Source organism: Canis lupus, chromosome 38 (genome assembly GCF_003254725.2).
Source record: "Canis lupus dingo isolate Sandy chromosome 38, ASM325472v2, whole genome shotgun sequence".
Taxonomy (NCBI): Eukaryota; Metazoa; Chordata; class Mammalia; order Carnivora; family Canidae; genus Canis; species Canis lupus.
Window position 1 is genome coordinate 22213738 of NC_064280.1, and position 18640 is coordinate 22232377.

The window sequence follows — 18640 nt, forward strand, 5'->3', positions numbered from 1 at the left end:
TTCTCATTTTCCTCTTGAGGGTCCTTTTCCTCTGCTCACATCTTAAATGTTAGGCCTGCCCCCGGGTGCCCTGCTCTTGTAGTCTCCCTGGGATGTGGCCAAGCAGGAGCCTACTCAGACACCTGCTGTGCTGTGCTGCCCCTTACTGGAGCCAACGAGAAGGCAGCCAGCAAAAGTAGAGCCCGTTTTCTGGTTGGAAATAGGTGCTGTTAGCCCCTGCAGGCTAGCCTCAGACGCTTCACTGGGTGGATCCCTTTTGAAAACTCCCAGGAGGAGTCAGGGTATGAGCAAAGCCCACCCACAGTTTACTTCACTTCCTTCCTTTTTTCTTACTCTGCTCTTGTGACTCTGTCTGTTCCTTCTTCTCCTCAGTATCCTGTTTATAATTTGCTTTAAAATCTTGTCTAGCTAACCCCACTTCAACTTAGCTCATTCTACTCCTGTCTTAGCTCCTCTTCCAGTCCAAAGATGTGCTGTAGCCCACATTAGGGGAAGAGCTGAAGGCTGGGGTGGATTGGAGTAAACTTCGGTCTGATTCTGAGACTCAGCTACAAAATGCAGGCAATAATGCCTGTCCTGCTCACCTCCCAGGGCTCCAATGTGTTCAAGTGAATGAGATGTCATGTGCAATTTAAGACATTGAGCTGACTCAGTTTCCCCATGGTGATCCTTTGGGGAAGGGTAACTAGTTCCATCACAGGAGTTCCCAGATTGAGGAGAGCAGTGTTTTTACTGGGTTCCTCTATGTTAAATCAGAAATATCTCCAATTCAAAAATAGTTACAAATATGGTGTATTAGGGACTGTGGCTTGCCTTATGGGTCCCCAAAGTGCCTTAGATGGGCAAATAATCCATTTAGATTCAAGAGGGATGGACCTGAAATTTCAAAGACTATAAGTCTGGGAAATCCATTTTTTTTTTTTTTTTTGGCCAAGTAATCTTATTTTTTTCTACTAATGTTTAGTAGATGGGCCAATGTAAAGGTGTAAGCAGTGACCTTATCATAAAGGGTGGAGCTTAGGATGTGGGAAATCTGATTTTTTGGCTTTGTGCTCTGAATGACTTTTATATATGACCTATTCTTCTCTCTTACGGCTTAAGAGGTGACTGAGATCAGAAATCCCCTGCAGACTTGGTGGGTTCCTACTAATTTTAACTTCTGGATTAATCAGGGTGACTCTTGTCTGGGAAACCAAAGGCAGATATTCTCTATCAGAGGACTTTAATCTTTTCTGTTCTTCTTTTTTTTTTTGGACATTAATCTTTTCAGAGCACTGACATCTCTGAGAATCCAACAGAAGCTATAGATCCTCTCCTCAGAAAACAGAACCAACTGCACATTCAACCAAAATAGTTCATTTCACTTCACTTCTTTTTTGTGCTCTCAGATATGGAGGCTTCCTGTTTTTGGCCTCAGACTCCACCCATGAGTTGCAGAGTGGTGGAGAGTTCAACTAGTGCTGTTCTTTAACTTTGGGCCATGATTTCAGGGGCTCTGGTCTTGAAACCTTTCTAGACTGGTTCTGGCCTGTCTCCAGCATTCCTGGGAAGTAACATGAACTCTCAAAGGTGGGAGTGCTGTCTGGCTCTGGAACATCTACTTCTACTTCACTTATTCCTGGCAACCAGCATTCAAGGTACTTTACGCAAGTCGTGTGCCTGCAATTGTGCACTGAAGGCACGGGTGAGATGGGAAAGGGGATATAGGGTGGGGCTCAGTCCTGAAAGTGGAGTGTGGTCTCCGGGCAGCAGATACTTCTATGCTGGTAGCAGGGCTGTGGTGAGCTGGGCAACCTTCCTGAGCCCTAAGAGAATCAGCCTCTCTCTCTTTTCCCAAGGGGTTATGACAAAAACAGGACCTCAGGGAGATGGGGGAGCAGGCTCCTTAGATTTAATTCCATGCTTTGTAGTCTGGGTCTAAGTAGAGGCCTGGGGTGCCTCATATCAAAGGAGGCCGCAGCATCTAGTTGTTAAGAGTTAAGGATCATTCCTCCGCCATGGCTGTTCCGGTCCCCCTCGTGTACAACTGTTCACCTTCCACTTCCTTTCTTTTCAGGTCAGCTGAGAAATGGGAGTTAAGCTATTGCCTTTCTCACCATTCCCCTTAAGAAATACTCAGGTCTTTTTCACGTCAGAGGCTTTAGTGCTCACTACTATGGAAAAAAAATGAGTAAAAATGAACAAGCACAGGGAACTAACACAGCATCATAAGATTCAGTGTAATTTTTAGGGAGAGGAGAGAGTCATGCTCAGTCATAGCCTCTTGATCACACCTGCAGGCCTCTCAGAGTGATAGTACTTTGGATCTGGTTGATGACTGTGTACATCTAGAGACACGATGGGAAATACTAATCCAAGTCTTGGGAAAGATAGTGCTGCTAAGAGAACCGGAATATATCAGGACTGGTATCTAAGTCTCTTCAGGCATAGATTATGCCTACAGATGGTCATCTTATCCCCAATTTATGACTTCCCCTCTATTAATCATATCCATTTACATTTAACTTTACTATTTGCCTCAGAAGAGGTGCTTTCTCTGTTATGGCTAGATTTTTTCTTCTGCCCAGGATTCACTGCACGGCCCTCTCCTTCTGCCCCTCCTTTAGGCTTTCATTTTTATGTGACTTCTTCCCTTAGACCTCCAGATTGTGATTGGTGCATTGCTTGAGTGTGTGTATCCTTGGAAGGATAGGAGGACAGAGACCGTGTACAGTGCTAAACTTAGCAGAGTGGCTGGAACATAGCCTGGGTTCAAGAAATAATTGTTAAATATACAAATGAATGACTTCAAAGAACTTTCTTTTGGGCTCTATGTCTAGATCTTTTTGGGGACCTAGTAGTTCTCTCCTCCCTGGTAAGGGGTACTTTTGTGGAAAAATTTGAGAAGCATTTTTAAATCTCTTCTTTCATTCCTCTTCAGGCTTGTTTCTCAGCTCTCTGATTTCAGGTATCCTCTACCCCTGGGCGTCTTCCCCGTCTGCCCACAGCACTTGGCAGAGTGCAGTGGAAGCAGCATGTACTGGGAAGCAGAAGACCTCTGTTCTGAGTTCTAGGCCATGGGATTTTCTATAAATCATAAATGCTTTCTGAGCCTCAGCTTTCTCAATTCTATAATGGGTATTATAATAATATGCTTCCCATTTCTTCAAGGGGTTATTATTTGGGTCAAATCAAATAAAGAGTGTAGAATTGTTTTTGCAAATGTAATACACATAATCTGAGAAGCTAAGACCCTGGGAAGGACATAAGTAAACTTTAGAGCCCAATGCTCCCTCTTTACCCCAGACATGAATTTTTATTTTTTTAGTATTATTTTTTTAAGACATGAATTTTTAGCAGCTTTTTAAACATCTCCACATTCTTCAAACATGTCCGAAATCTAACTCATTATCTTTGTTCTGGTTGTCTATTGCTGTGTAATAACCCACCAGAACTCTGCAGATTTAGATAATAATCACCTATTTTGTGCACAAATGTGGGGGTGGATTGTGCTCAGCGCCTTTGTATATCTCATGTGCATGCAACCAGATCATGGCGGGGCTTGGGGTGATCTCTGAGCCTTCTTCACTCATGTGGCTGGTGCGTAGGCTGAGCAATATCCAATAACTGTGTGTCTGGGCTTATTACATAGCAGCTGAAACTTCTGGTGTGAGTATACTGAGAGAAGTGGGCAAACACCGCATGGTGTTTTCTAATCGTGCTTTGTGAGTCATACTACTGCTGTATCCTGCTCCTGGAGGCCAGCCCCAAAGAGAGGGAACATAGAACCCACCTCTTGATGGAATGAGTGTCAAAAAATATGCAGACTTTAAAAAATATTATTGTAATTTACTGTTTATCTCTGTTTCCTTTCTCAGTACATGACATCTCTTTGTCCAATTACTGAAGCCAGAATTCTGGAAGTCATCCTCACTTCCTTTCTTTTCCTTGACTGTCATGTTCAGTGCGTAAGTTCTATTAATTATACCTTCAAAAAGTCTCTTAAACATATTTAATTCCACCAACCTTTCCTGCCAGATCAAACCACCTATTCTAAACCAAGACATTATTTTCTCCCATCAATTACCACAATACTTTCCTCTCCTGCTTAAAAGCTCTTTTTTTAAATTTTTACTCCATTCTTCTCTCTGTCTAGTATTTACCATACTGCTGTTGGTATACATTTTCTAAAATGGTTATCTGTTTATCTTCTTTTGAAAACTCTTCAGTGGTGACCGTGGTGAGCAAGAGTTCCAGCAGACAGTGAGCATAAGTTTGCACTGGATAATGTGGTCACTTCCTATTTTCCCCTGGTTGATGCTCTAATCACCTGAGATACTTCTCTTTCTTTAAATGGATCTTGCTTCTGTGGTCTCTGAGCACTTGATACTTTTATTCTCCCCTAGTTGGAGCACTGATTACTCCCAGTCCTCCTCTTTCCCTGGGTAATTTCTACTTATACTAATTTCTACTCACAGTTTCTATGGAAGCCACTCCTGACCCCTAAATTCAAGTGATGTGCTCCCTTAGTATTCCATACTTTCCTTATCCCAACACTTATTACCAATAGTGGAATCATCTGCTTGTATCCACTAGAATGGAAGCTCTCTCTAAGATAAGGAGATATATCTCTTTCACTCTTTTTGTTGTTGTTGTTAAAGATTTTATTTATTTATTCATGAGAGACACACAAAGAGAGGTAGAGTCATAGGCAGAGGGAGAAGCAGGCTCCCCACAGGGAGCCTGATGCAGGACTTGATCCCAGGACCCCAGGATCACGACCTGAGCCAAAGGCAGGTGCCCAACCACTGAGCCACCCAAGTGTCCCTATCTCTTTCACTGTATGTATGATGCCTACCACAGACCCTAGTCGACTGTAAGTGCTTACTCTACATCTATTAGAAGAGTGAATAAATGAATACATTGATGTATGTGTGTGTGTGTGTGTGTGTGTGTGTGTGTGTGTATGAATGGATAGATGGAGGAAAGGAAAAAGGGAAGGAGTGAGGAAGTTGTGAATCATTGTTTCAGTCAAGCTGGGATCTCAGCAAAGGATTTACCTCCTACTTCACTGAAAAAATGCAGAATGCCTCTCAATTTGTTGCCTACCACCTCTAAACTATAAACTTCTCTATATCCCCAAGTGTCTTTTCCACCCTCCCTTTTCCCTCAGAGCATGACGTATCTCCCCTTCCAGGCAAGACCTGGGCCATTAACTCTGCTCTGAGCTCCCTTCAGCCCAGTGCCGTTGATCACCTTCTTTCTCTTCCATGTCTCCTTCTCTACGGATACCTTCCCTTGACTTATCATAGCTGTCTTTTTCCTTCTTAAATAAAACTAAAAGATAAAACCAGAAACCTCTCTTTCTCTCTCTCTCTCTCTCTTTTTTTTCACCTGTCATGTCTCTCTACACAATGCCCTACCAATTTCTTTCCCATTCACACTGAAATGTCTTAGACTAGTTTACTTTTGTTTTCTCCTTTCTCACCTTCCATTGAATTCTTGACCCATTACAATCTGGCCAAGTAAAATCATTAGTCTTCCCATCTCAGGAAATAGTACTCTATTCTTCTTGCCACCCATGACAAAAATCTGGGGTCCTGATATCTATTGTCAGATTACTTCCTTAAGATAGGAGGCAGTTCACAATGGTGGCATAAGAATATCTTGAACTCATCTCCTCCCATGGACACAAATCTATGGCTATATATAGAACAATTCTGTCTGAAAAGAACCTGAGAATTAGCTGGACAGCTACTCTACAACAAAAGATAAAAAGGCTGTATCAAGGTGGTTAGGAGAGGCAGAGAACCAGTCTCACCCAAATCCCACCTTTGGCATGGCAACCCACCATGGGGAAGGGTTCTCACAAATATAGAACTCCTCCCTGAGGAACAAGGGCTTTTTGCTCTATATCAGGCACCTTAACCCTTGGAACCTGCCTTGGAGAGACAAGCCCTTCCCTAAATATCTAGCTTTGAAAACCAATGGAGCTTATATCCAGGAGAACCATAGGGCTGTAGGGAATGAAGATTCCATTCTTCAAGGGCTCACAAGCAGATTCACTCATTTTGCAACCCTGCACAAAAGCACAGCTTGAAAAGAGCCTATGTCAAATGTGAAGGAGAATAATTTGATGATCTTAAAGGGTCTGCTATAGGGACAAAAGCCTGTTGGGACTCTATCTAGGAATGGAGGTGCTGGTGGCTGTCATTTTTTACATTCTATCTCTAGCCTGCTAGTGCTGGTGGGCACCATTTTTGCACTCAGTTTAACCTGCTGCTGATGTAGCTCTACCCTTTCATGCTGCTTCCTCAGTGGGCTACTGTCCTGCTCCTTCCCACCTCCCATAGTCCCTCCAAACGAGCAGGTACACTCAGCTCACACAAGGGATGCCCCTTGAACATCCTTTCTGGTGGTTGGGGGGGGGATTGTGTTTCTGGGCTCTGTGGGTCTGAAGTAATTAGAGAGAGAGAGCAAGAGACAACCAAGAACTAGGGCAGGGGTAAATAATAAGATTCATCACCTACATAGGCCCACCCCTTCAATATTGGGAGAGGTAGTTGTTTTGCCAGACACAGAGAAATAAACAAAGAGAGTCAACCAAATGAGGAAAAGCAAGAATATATTCTAATTCTAAATGAATGAATAAGACAAAATCCCAGAAAAAAGAACCTTAATAAAATGGAGATAAGTAATCTTTTTTTTTTTTTTTTTTGGAGATAAGTAATCTGATAAAGAGTTCTTTTTTTTTTTTTTTAGAGAGAGATTTTATTTATTTATTCATGAGAGATACACAGATAGAGGCAGAGGCATACACAGAGGAGAAGCAGGCTCCCCACGAGAACCCTAATGCAGGACTTAATCCCAGGATCATGCCCTGAGCCAAAGGCAGACACTCAACCCCTGAGCTACCCAGGCATCCCGAATAAAGAGTTCAAAGAATGGTCATAAAGATACTCACTGAATTCAGGAAAAGAATGGATGAACACAGTAAGAACTTCAACAAAGAGAAAATATAAGAAAGTACCAAACACAGAAGTCACAGAGCTGAAGAATGTGACAACTGAACTGCAAAATGTGCCAGAAGAGTTCAATAGCAGACTAGATGATGTGGAAGAAATAATTGGTGAGCTGGAAGACAGGTCAATGACACTAATATAAGCAGGGCAGCAAAAAGGTAAAAGAATTTTAAAAAGCAAAGATAGGAGCACCTGGGTGGTTCAATGGTTGAGCGCAAATGTCTCACTGGTAACGGTAAATACATATAGTAAAGGAAGCAGAATAACCACTTAGAAAGTTAGTATGAAGGTTAAAAGAGAAAAGTAGTAAAAAATAACTGTAACTGCAATAATTAGTTACGGGATGCACAAAAGAAAAAGATGCAAAATGTGACATCACAAACATAATATATGGTAAAGGGAGTAAAAATGCAGCATCTCAGAATGCAATCAAATTGAACTTCCTATCCACTTAAAGTAGACTGTTCTATATATAGCCTGTTACGTGTGAGCCTCATGACAAGCAAAAATCTCTAACAGATCCACAAAAGATAGTGAGAAGGGAATCTAAGCATAACACTGCAGAAAGTCATCAAACTAGACTTCTTGTGATCATTTTACAACGTATACAAATGTCGTGTTATTATGGCGTATACTTGAAACTAATACAATGTTGTATGTCAATCATACTTCAGTTTTAAATATTACTTACTTAAAAAATTGTAAGGTTAGATAGTTGATTTCATCAGTGAGCTCTTGGTAACTCCGTATTCGTATCTTTAAAACTAATATAAAAAAAACCCTAATATTAGTATCTTTAAAACGTCTTTCCTTCCTTAATAGTTATACTAGAAACCATGTGACCTGATTTTAGAGTGATGACAACCTCTTTCACTTTCGTGGGTAGATTCTTTGGTATGAAACAATCACTTTCTTTGATCTGGTTCTGCCCCACTCTAATTTTGCTTTTCTACAGACAAGAAACAGGGCTAGACACAGCTGCTTCGTTTTCTATTGTAAACAGCACATAATCATAGTTTATTCTATGCATCCAGACTCATAACCAGATACTTCTTCCTGTTAGAATTAACTTTCTTTACACTTACTTCCCCTGCCTTCTAATGTATGCAATTGTTAGGAAGGCAAATCAAGATTTTGTCAATTTACTTTAAAAATGGAAATAATACATAAATATACTGTAGATAAGAAAGATATCAATTTATCTGAATTTAGTAGACAATTAGCAGACAAAACCACCATCTTGATACCCCAAATTGTATTACTTCGTTTCCGCATTAACTATGCAATCTATATTAGCAAAATTAAGCCATATTTCTCTTTAATTTGTGAATGAACTATAGAATTCTTTCAGAAGACTAGAATATCTTTTATCCCTCTTTAAACGGTCAATCAAGCATTCTTTCTACTGCTTCTATATTCAGGTTTATGTTGCTTTTCCAGGCCACCCTTTCATTAAATATTTCAAAATAAAATTCATTCTTCCATTTTCTGTTTTCAAGCACGATCTTGGCCCATTTGAGGCTGCTGGATTTATATTTTTTTATTTTTATATTTTAAAAAGGTTTCTTTTAGCTGTTTTGCATTGACTTTTGATATCTGAAAATTTCGATGCCATATTCAACATACTTTTATGTTGTTGGGTTTGGGTTTTGGTGATTTTGTTTTGTTTTGTGTTTTGTTTTGTTTTTGTTTTTGTTTTTTTTAGATTTCCTGGGCACCTCTTCCACTGACACTCTGCTTTCTTTGTCATAATAGTCATTTTTCATTCATTTATTATTATTATCAAGATCCAGCCATAAAACAGGGTTCTGCTGGCCAGGTTTGAGCACATTTTCATATTGAAGAAACACAGTTCATTGGTCATAGGTAATTAAACAATAACTCAAATTTCTTCTTATCATCTCTCAAAAGATGTTAAAGGAAATCTAATTTGTAAACTACAGCAACACTTCCTACACCCAACTTCCCTGTCCTCTTTAGTCTTCTCAAACCATCTTATCCATCTACTGCCTGGACAGTCTTACTCTTTTGAGCCCCAATGTGCTAGCACCCCTATTTCCTAAACCAGCTTGAGTGGTCTTGGTGTTTGCTTATCTACTCTTTTCCTTCCTGCTTCATCAGTTCAAACTGATCTTAAGAAGCAAGAGAGAGGGAGAAGCTGAGTGGAAAGTAAAAATATGAAAAATATTTTTGACTAGCAGGAGGTCATGAGAAGAAAAAGACTGGGAGCACTAATGTATACATTTTGTCACTGTCATCCATTCATTCGTTGTCTGCTTAATACTAAATGTCAACTGAGTATTGTAGGGATTCAAAATTGAGCAAGACATTGTCTTTGCCTTTGAGAAACTCACAAAATCAGTGACTGTGTGTCTGCATAGTTTCTCCCTGCCCCTCACACTAAATTTTGAAGTTCACTTGAGTATGTTGAGGACACCCTTGACAAACATATCTCCTTGTCCTTATAAAGCAGATTCCATTCTCTCAAGGAGAAAGGGTGCAAGGTACAACTGGGCCTGGATCATAACTGGGGTTTGTGTGCTCTGTATCCTTCACTCTTTCTCATTGGATGCATCCTTCTTTCTCCCTCCCCAAGGAAGCTTTAGCGAGGTTCTCTGTCCTGGTAGAGGTGCTGGGATCTCTTTCTCATCACCAACATGTCCTAGACCAGTGACATGGTTTTGTGCTATACTTTGTGCATACTGACATCCTTTATTTTTAGACCATTAAATTTAAGTGAAAGCTGATTCAGGAGCTGCTACAATTTTTTGGATTTTAGGCTCTTTCTTTCATATTCTTCAATCTTTCAGATTCTCATATAGACATCCATTTCTAAAAAAATATATCATTAGTCTAGTCCTTATTTTGTCACTGTTTTGGTCTAATAAAATAAGTTCAACAGCCAATTGTTAAACATCTTAATAACTTAGGCATAGTACTAGGTGTATGGATACAAAAAATAATGTCGGTAATAATAATAATAAAACAATACATGACATTGAATAGTTACTAATCTTCCAAGTATTATTCTAAGCACTTTATTTGTATTAATTGACTATTTGTATTAAGTTATATTCTAAGCATTTTATTAATATAACTCTGTATTGGAGTTCTTCAGAGAACCAGGGCAAATAGACTATATATAAATGTATAGAAAGAGGTTTATTGTGAGGAATTGTCTCATGCAATTATTGAAGCATAACCCATACTATGTATTTCTCTGTATTGCGAAGGCTCACAATCTTCCATCTACATGCTTGTGGCACAGAGAAGCCAGTGGTGGAGTTTCAGTCCAAATCTGTAAGACTAAGAACCAGGGGGCCCAATGGTGTAAGTCATTGTCCAAGTCCAAGAACCAGGAGCATGAATGTCCAAGGGTAGGAGAAGATAGATATTTCAGCGCAAGCAAAGAGCAAATTTGCTCTTCATCTGCTTTTTTGGTTTTTTTGGGCCCTCATTGGATTATGGTGCCCACCACATTGGTAAGGGTGATCATCTTTACTCAGTTTACCAATTCAAATGTGAATCTCTTCCAGAAACACCCTCATAGACACATCCAGAAATAATGTTTTACAGCTGTCTGGGCATTGCTTAGCCCAGGCAAATTGACACATAGACTTAACCGTCACAAAGTCTAAGATATAGTTGCCAAAACAAAGACAGAGCCATTAGGTAACATGCTCAAGTTGACATAGCTAGCAAGTGGTAGAGCCAGGATTTGAACTGAGGCAGTCTGATTCCAGAACCCATGCTCTTAACCATCACAGTATAATGGAAAATGAATTAGATTCCCAGGAGTCATTTCAAGTTTATAGTCTGGTGGCAGAAGAAGGTAGTAGACATTAAACAGATCACTTCAGTATACCATGATTCCTAAGATACAGGCATGCGTAAGATGTGCACAAAGGAGTGGTTCACTGTGGGTTGTGCTATCTTCCTGGGCATATGTTGGAGAGTCTGCCAAGGATGACTTAGGCCAGTAGTTCTCAGCCCGAATGGGGGTGGGATGTTTGGCAATATCTGGAGACATTTTGATTGTCATGTCTGGAGATGTGCTACTGATACCTAGTGGGCAGAGGCCAGGAATGCTGCTGAACATCCTTCAATGCACGTGGACAATTCCTACAACAGGGAATTATCTAGCCTAAAATGTCAATAGTGCCAAGGTGGAAGAACACTGATCTGGACTGTCTGTTGTCACTACTTCTATTAATTGACATGGAAGCAGCACCGTGCCCTACCCCCATGCCCACGCCTCAAGCTCCAACGTTTACTGAATTCCCGATCAAGGGCCAGGCCTCCGGTGAAGACTGTACTTACTGCTTCTAAGCAGAAACCCTTTCTCTCTCCCCTGTCCCACCAGCTCAGGCCTCTGCTGCTGGGCCATGCTCCCTTCTCCAAGACGGCTCTCACTCTCATTGGCAGGTCATTCACAACGTCAGATGATCGCCGTCTCTGGCAGCAACGTGAGCCTACACATCTCCAATTTGCCTGCTCTCTCCAGGGTCACCTGGTTTTACACCGCCAACCAGAAGATTGTAGAATGGGAGTCCAACAGGACTAACTTCTTCAATTCTAAGTTTAAGAACAGAGCTAGTCTTGATGAAAGCTATGCACTATGCATCTACAAGGTCCAGAAAGAGGACAGCAGCACCTACATCCTGAGGGTGCTGAAGGACTCTGGAAAAGAGGAGGACTGGACTATCTCACTGGAGGTACTTGGTGAGTTTGGGGAGTCCCACTCAGGGCCCCGGATGGACCACTGGGAGGTTTCCTAGGTCTCATGGAGGCTTTCTCTGGGAGGAGGAAAGAGAAATCTAAGGACAGGCTTAGTTCATTTCTCCTGGAGCCAATTCCTCTGGGGAGTGAGCCTGGGCCAGCAGAGCCCAAATTGATAGCCTTGGGACCTTTACGTCTTCTGACCTTAGTGAGTCTCAGATGTGAAGAGAGGGAAAACCATAGAAATGACTTCCTCTCTATTCTCTTCATGCTTTCCTCTGATCAACCCTGTGAGCTCAGTTCTGTGCTCATCTTAATAATATACATGAACCCAGACTTCATCAGATTTAGGGAAAAAAGTGACAAGAGACAGAGGATAGGGCAGGAGCTGTTAAAGGAAGTTTTTTTTTTTTTTTTTTCCCTACCTTTCAGAATGGATAGGACAGAAACTTCCACTTGTAGTTCCAGCCTAACTTGTATATGTGGAATAAAGACTAGGATTATACTTGGGATCAGATAGATCTGGGTTAAAAACCTTGGTTACTAGCTCACTTACTTGCTGTGTGACTTTGAAGAAAGATCGTTAACATCTTAACATCTTTGTGCCCATATTAGGTAAGTTCTTTTGATGGCAAGTAACAGAAGCCAATTTGATGTAAATTTAGCAAAAAAAAAAAAAGAGGGGGGAAGTCTATTAAAGAAACTAGAACTAGAATTATTTTAAAGCAATTCAAGGAACTTAGAAGAGTTAGGAAGGGTTGAACAGGAGGAAGAATGAAAACCAGGGCCAGCCCGGAATCCCTAGCTTCAGGAATCTGTGGACTGTGCCTCTGGATCCCTGCCATTTACATGACTTACCTCTGAAAGCCCAGACTTTTGTAACTCTTGGTTTAAATTAGCAGAATTTAAAGACAGAAACTGATTGAACCAACTTGGTTCAGGTATGTGTATCTGATTGAAATATTTGTGGCTCAAAGGGTCAGGTGATAACACAGAAACGTGGTGCTTGAGGACGCCTCTGTGGCGTTGAGGTAGGCAAAAACTAGAGAAGAGAGGCAGGGCAGACCGAGACAGGTATCTCCCTGAGAGCTGCGGGGCTCCCATATTATGAGGATAATTATATCTTCCTTTTAGGATGTCCTCCTCGCAAAGGGGCCATGCTAATCTTCTCTGTATCGTTCTATTTTTAGTATATGTGCCACGAGTGAGCACTTCCTTTTTTTTTTTAATTTTTTTTTTTTAATTTTTATTTATTTATGATAGTCACAGAGAGAGAGAGAGAGAGGCAGAGACACAGGCAGAGGGAGAAGCAGGCTCCATGCACCGGGAGCCTGACGTGGGATTCGATCCGGGGTCTCCAGGATCGCGCCCTGGGCCAAAGGCAGGCGCTAAACCACTGCGCCACCCAGGGATCCCGAGTGAGCACTTCCTTTTAGGATGTTATGAGAATCAAAGTAGGTAATTGGAATGAAACATCAAAAAGTGAAAATGAGAGGTTTTTTCCAAACCAAATAATTTTATCACGCAATTTCCTCTTACCAGATAATTACCAAAAAATACAAATACAAAATCTCTAGAAAATACTCAGAATATATCTGTAATCCTCTTTCTTCTCTAAAACAGTGGAAATGAAGAGTGTCTTATACAATCAGGTCCCACCCTCTCAATGGCTCCAAGGCTGGAGGCCTCTTCTCACATATTTCCTCCAAGTCACATGGCCTGAAAATTCCTGGGAAAAGGAAAAGATTCAAAGTCTCATATGGTGGTGTTAAGAAAAGCCCAAATTTGTATCATTTACCAATTTCTGGTAAATACTCCCATCACAGCCAGCTCCAAGGCGCTAATGATTTCACAATTAGCTTGTAACATTTCTGAATATTTGAAATTCCACAAGCTGGTGTGATGTAAGCACACCTTCCTGAAGTAAGACCCTTAGGATGGGATTAGCAGAAAGCTCATTCTTCAGCATCACCCTTGAATTTCTGATAGTTCAGAGGGGGTATCGTAGAGCCAGACACCCCGGTTGGCTCAGTGAATCCCATCCATAAAGCACCGAGTGTGTGCTGCTCTCCGTGTGAAATGTGGAAGACAGAAGCATGAGAGGTGAGGCCATAGGAAATGGCAGAAAATAGAAAAAACTTGCCCAATCTAAGCACGCACGCAGGGGAAGTCCAGTAATCTGAGGGGATTTCACATAGGAGGCGGGTCTAGGGCTCTGGAGGCGGAGCTTCCCCCACCTCCCACACGCAGGCAGCCAGAGGCCAGCTATGATCTGGTCAAGGCTCTGGCACATTTAATCCTTGACACCAGAGCAGTACTGATTCTGCAGGTGTTTTACTCACGGCCAGATTGAAAAGTCGCCAGAGGGTTTCAGGTAAAGTGGCCCCAGGAAAGGAAGGAGCAGATGCTGGGATTCTGTTTCATCCCATCTGGTGGCAGGATGACAGCAGTGATGACCCTGTGAGCTCCGACATGCATATGACACTTGCACCCTGCAAGAAGCACTTCCCCATGGGCGATGCCATTTTCTCTTACTAACATTGGGCTATGAGGTAGAGTCCGTGTACTCCTGAGAAGGAAATTCAAGGGGTTAATGATCTTGATAACGTCACTCCATGAGAGCCACGTCCCAGACTGAGGCTGGTCTCACTCCAAAGCTACTGACTTGTCCTTTGTGTCTCATGACTGCTCCATCCATCCATCCATCCATCACCCATCCATCCATCATCCATCCATCCTTTCATCGGATGCTTACAGATTCCTATCCGGCTCGCGCTGTGCTAAACCCTGAGATACCAAAGTCAACAGACACAATGCTGTTCATCACAGATGACGTGGGGACTACATGAGGTTTTTCTCCAGATTCCAGGAAAGGGCTTTGCCATGTGCAGGGTATACTTCTTACCCCAGGACTCTGGCTGAATCTGAGCCCAAGAGCTCTGGATGGACAGACAGGCCAAGGTGCCAACTGTGGGCCAGGTGCAGGAGAAGGAGCCTCAGGTAGCTCAGACAGCTGGATACCAAGTCTGACCCCAAGAGATCTCTGAGGCTCTTTCTGACCTGTAGGCATAGACCCATTTTGTTTCTGGGTGTATGGCTCCCCCTCCTGGATCCATTTTAGCTTCACCCTCAAGGAGCAGCCCTTCCAGTGTGAACCTCCAGAGGTCAAAGCTGCTCACTAGCTCCCCCTGTGGGGGTGCCTTCTCCATGACACAACTTTCCGCAGCACTCCGCGCTCCTCCCTACCTCCCTTGATATTTTGTTGGCTAAATGTTCAAAGCGTAAGTGCCTTATAAATGCATAAACCCATTGTCTCATCTTACAACATCTTCCTCATCTTCAGATCCTGTACGTAAACCTGGCATCAAAATTCAGACGTTACAGGAGGTGAACAATAGCTGTCATCTGAAACTGTCATGTGAGATCTCAGGCCAATCAGCAAACTACACCTGGTATGGGAACTCAGGGCCCTTGCCCACAGATCTCCAGAGTCCTGTGCTTGAAATTACTGTTTACCGACAAAATTTTTCCAGCTATTACACCTGCCAAGCCAGCAATCCTGTGAGCAGCAAGAATGACACCATCTACTTCAGCTCACTGTGTAAACTAGGTAAAGGATGCTTACAAGGAGTTGGGCGTGGGGGTGGGGAGTGCAGGTATGGGGTAATTCGTTTTCTTTTGAATGAAATGAATGAAGAAAGGTATGAGGATCCTATTCAGCCTCCTGCTCAGATGGAGGATCCCAAAGGCGTCTGTGAGACCTGAGAGACTCAGGTCCTACCCCTGGCTCTGCTCCCACCCCTCAGCAAGCTTACTTGGCTTTTGTGGAGCTCATTGTCCTCACCTGGGAGGGCAGCTGGCTCTCCTCCCCTGGTCTAACAGTGCATGGTCCTAGAATCTGAGGCCCCGGTAATTGTAGGACAATCGGAGCTGTCAGTGTTGAGCAGGGGAGAAGCACAGGTGGAAGAGCAGACCAGACACAGTTGAGCGGGTGCATGAGGAGGTTTCTAGCAGAAAGCTTAAATCAGCAAAGGAAAGAAAGGCCAAGTAGATGAGCACAAGCAAGAACGAGTAGTGAACAGGAGTGAAGGTCTTATCCTAAGGTAGGGACTCTGCTCTTTAGAAAGGCAGACTCTGGGTTTCATGTTTCAGCTTCTTTCTCTAGGGAGGACCCACTCATCTGAGCATCACTCCTGGCCCTCTGTCAAGCCTACACAGGTCCTATTGTGGGATAATCAGGATTGGGCAGTAAGCTCATAGGTTTTAGAGTCCGGTGTTTGGGGTTAATCCTGGGATTGACACTGAATAGCTAAGCAAGTGACTTTAGCTTCTCCAAGTCCATGTCCTTCTCCAAGTTGTTTCCTTAAATAACAGACAAAGTAGTAATCCTCATCTCATGCCGTTATAAGGACTAAATGAGGCAGTACGGATACCCTACCTAGAACAGTGCCTGACAAGTCTTCAATGAATGGTACTTAAATTAGAACAGTTCCTTCAATTCTGCAGACACTAGGGGGGGGACCCTCAATAAATTTGGATTATTATCTCCAGCATTCTGGGTCTTGTACTTTCCATACCCCGGAAACCACATCCCTGAGGATACATATCCATATCCTTCCAGAATAAGTCATACCTGTGGTGCCAGCGCTTACTTGAGTTCCCCGTCATGCCAGTCGTCAGGGACCATAGCCCCAGAGACATTGCTCTTTCCTGGTCTTCCTGGACCCGTCCACTGTCCCACCTGTGCTAATTTCTTCACCTGTGCTCCCACATGTGGACTATGGAACCTGTACACTCGTCTTTATTCTTCCCACCCGACTGGCCATGCCTCTTCTCGTCTCTCCTGCCATCACTGACCTGATGTGACAGTTTGGTGTCTGACCATGACACCACCTTCAAATCAACACCACATCCTGAGATCCAGCAAAAAGAAGAGACACGGTCCCCTGTCCTTTATAAAATGAGGGCGACTGCTCATCTGCAAAGAGGATGAAAACAGTAACATGGCCCTTTTTTGGGGAGGGCTGAACCAATCTTGTCACTTTCCAGCCACCCACTGTATCCTAGAAAGGCGCCCCTAATTTCCCTTCCCCACTTTATCACTGTTCCCTTTTTGTTCTTATTTTCTGCTGCCTCTCCTGTCCTGTCCTCCCTCTCCTCTGTTCTTACCCCTTCTCTCTCCTCCCTTCCTATCTGTCTTCCTCTTCCCTTTTTCTCTCTTGATATAGATGGGACGTGGGGTGGAGAATGGAGAGGGGAAGTAGCCTTTTCCTTCCTAAAGTCAAGTCATCTAAGTGTTTGGAGTTTTATTGTTCTTTCAGCCAAATCCTCTGGAGTAGCTTGGATTGCAACATGGCTAATAGTCATGGTACCCATTGTTCCTGGCCTCCTATGGACCTGAGATGAGCTCTGCTAACTCCAGAGTGGAACTTCAAGATGATTGGGTCTTGCCTTCATCGTAACCATGCTGTGAACCAACGCAGGTGCTCTGACTACGTGGGATGGCAGAAAGTGTGCTGTTGCATCTACCAGGATTTTCAAATCAACTCTTTAAAAAGTACAGCTAATGTTTTATTTCACATCCCCTACTTGTTTTCCAGCACACATACACAGATACACATGCATCCCTCCCACCAAAAGTTGTGATCACACTATGCAACATTTTCTCATTTGAATAAATATTTGATATGACCCTCAACATCAAACTGTCAGACAATGTCTGCTCCATTGGCCTGGACAATCAAGATGCAAAGAGCCAGGGTGCCTAGGTGGCTCAGGGGTTGAGCGTCTGCCTTTGGCTCAGGGCGTGATCCCGGGGTCCTGGGATCGAGTCCCACATCGGGCTCCCCTCGGGGAACCCATTTCTCCCTCTGCCTGGGTCTCTGCCTCTCTCTGTGTGTCTCTCATGAATAAATAAATAAACAAAACAAAACCACAAAGGGGAAGGGCCTGGGACCATAGGCTCCTATGCGTTTGTGTGTCTGGCAGTTAACTTGTGCCGTCTCTGTCTCTTGCTCCCCCATCCATGCCAAGTCTCCTGGGGTCCCAGCTCCTCCCTGCCCTAAGTTCTGGCCTCTCTGAGGAGCATGCTCTTCAGGTTTCCTGTGAATATGTTGTCAGGCTTACACCTCAGGAGTGAGCATGCAGCTTTACCACATAAAAAGAGTCCCTCAAGCCTTTCCTGGGGAGCTGAGCACCCCCACTCCCTTTGTGGGCAACTCTTCAAGTCCTACCTGTGCCACAGGATCTAATAAAACTATCAAACGGACAAAATGTTCTCACCAGAGTCTCCCTTTACAGGAAGGTAGGAGCCCCCAGGCCCAGCAGTGAGAGCACACCGGGGGTTCTGCTGTGTGTTGCCCTCCTCCAGGGCTTTCATGGGTCTGGAGCTGAGCGGGCCCCTCCAGCACGTGTTCCCCCTCCAGGGAACTATTCCCACCACAGATCACTTTTCCTCTGCACCAAAACAGCCTTCCTTGCTATCCAGCCCTTCCCACAGAACACGCTTTGTGCTCATCAAACTCTCATTCTCCTCCTGGGCTGTTCTTGTTAATTGTATGTGTCAGTTTGACTGGGCAGCAGAGGTGACTGGGTGTTGGGTCCAACGTTATTTTTTTTTAAAGATTTTATTTATTAAAAAAAAAGATTTTATTTATTTATTCATGATAGACACACAGAGAGAGGGAGAGAGAGCCAGAGACACAGGCAGAGGGAGAAGCAGGCTCCATGCAGGGAGCCTGACGCAGGACTCATCCCGGGACTCCAGGATCGCGCCCTGGGCCAAAGGCAGGCACCAAACCGCTGAGCCACCCAGGGATCCCCTGGGTCCAACGTTATTCTGTGTGTGTTTGTGAGGGTTTCCTGGATAAGATTAACATTTGAGTCAGTAGCCTGAGTAAAGCAGATTATCCACTGTAATG

At 43.3% G+C, this 18640-nt stretch overlaps 1 protein-coding gene and 1 non-coding gene across 4 annotated transcripts; one reads left to right on the plus strand and one right to left on the minus strand.

The window, feature by feature from the left end:
* Positions 1–1407: 1407 nt before the first annotated feature.
* Positions 1408–17418, plus strand: CD48 (CD48 molecule). Of its 3 annotated transcripts, none has more exons than XM_049106971.1 (4): positions 1408–1637; positions 11427–11723; positions 15064–15330; positions 16342–16989. In XM_049106971.1, the coding sequence occupies exons 1-4, from the start codon at positions 1556–1558 to the stop codon at positions 16344–16346; spliced, it is 651 nt and encodes a 216-aa protein (XP_048962928.1). In that variant the 5' UTR covers positions 1408–1555; the 3' UTR covers positions 16347–16989. The 3 variants fall into 3 exon arrangements, with proteins under 3 accessions (XP_048962928.1, XP_025276563.1, XP_048962929.1); XM_025420778.3 differs by lacking the exon at positions 16342–16989 and adding an exon at positions 17042–17418 and having other exon boundaries at positions 1409–1637; XM_049106972.1 differs by lacking the exons at positions 1408–1637; positions 16342–16989 and adding exons at positions 3927–3947; positions 17042–17418.
* On the minus strand, positions 12827–12932 carry LOC112643274 (U6 spliceosomal RNA). The gene has a single exon (XR_003125750.1). It is a non-coding gene; the product is annotated as a U6 spliceosomal RNA (small nuclear RNA).
* Positions 17419–18640: the final 1222 nt, after the last annotated feature.

What these genes read in the sequence shown, in the direction of transcription:
- CD48 (XM_025420778.3), top strand. Translation starts at nt 1,556, where the DNA reads ATGAACTCTCAAAGGTGGGAGTGCTGTCTGGCTCTGGAACATCTACTT. An exon ending in TATCTCACTGGAGGTACTTG is followed by an intron (nt 11,724 to 15,063) that starts GTGAGTTTGGGG and finishes CCTCATCTTCAG; the next exon opens with ATCCTGTACGTAAACCTGGC. An exon ending in CAGCTCACTGTGTAAACTAG is followed by an intron (nt 15,331 to 17,041) that starts GTAAAGGATGCT and finishes TTGTTCTTTCAG; the next exon opens with CCAAATCCTCTGGAGTAGCT.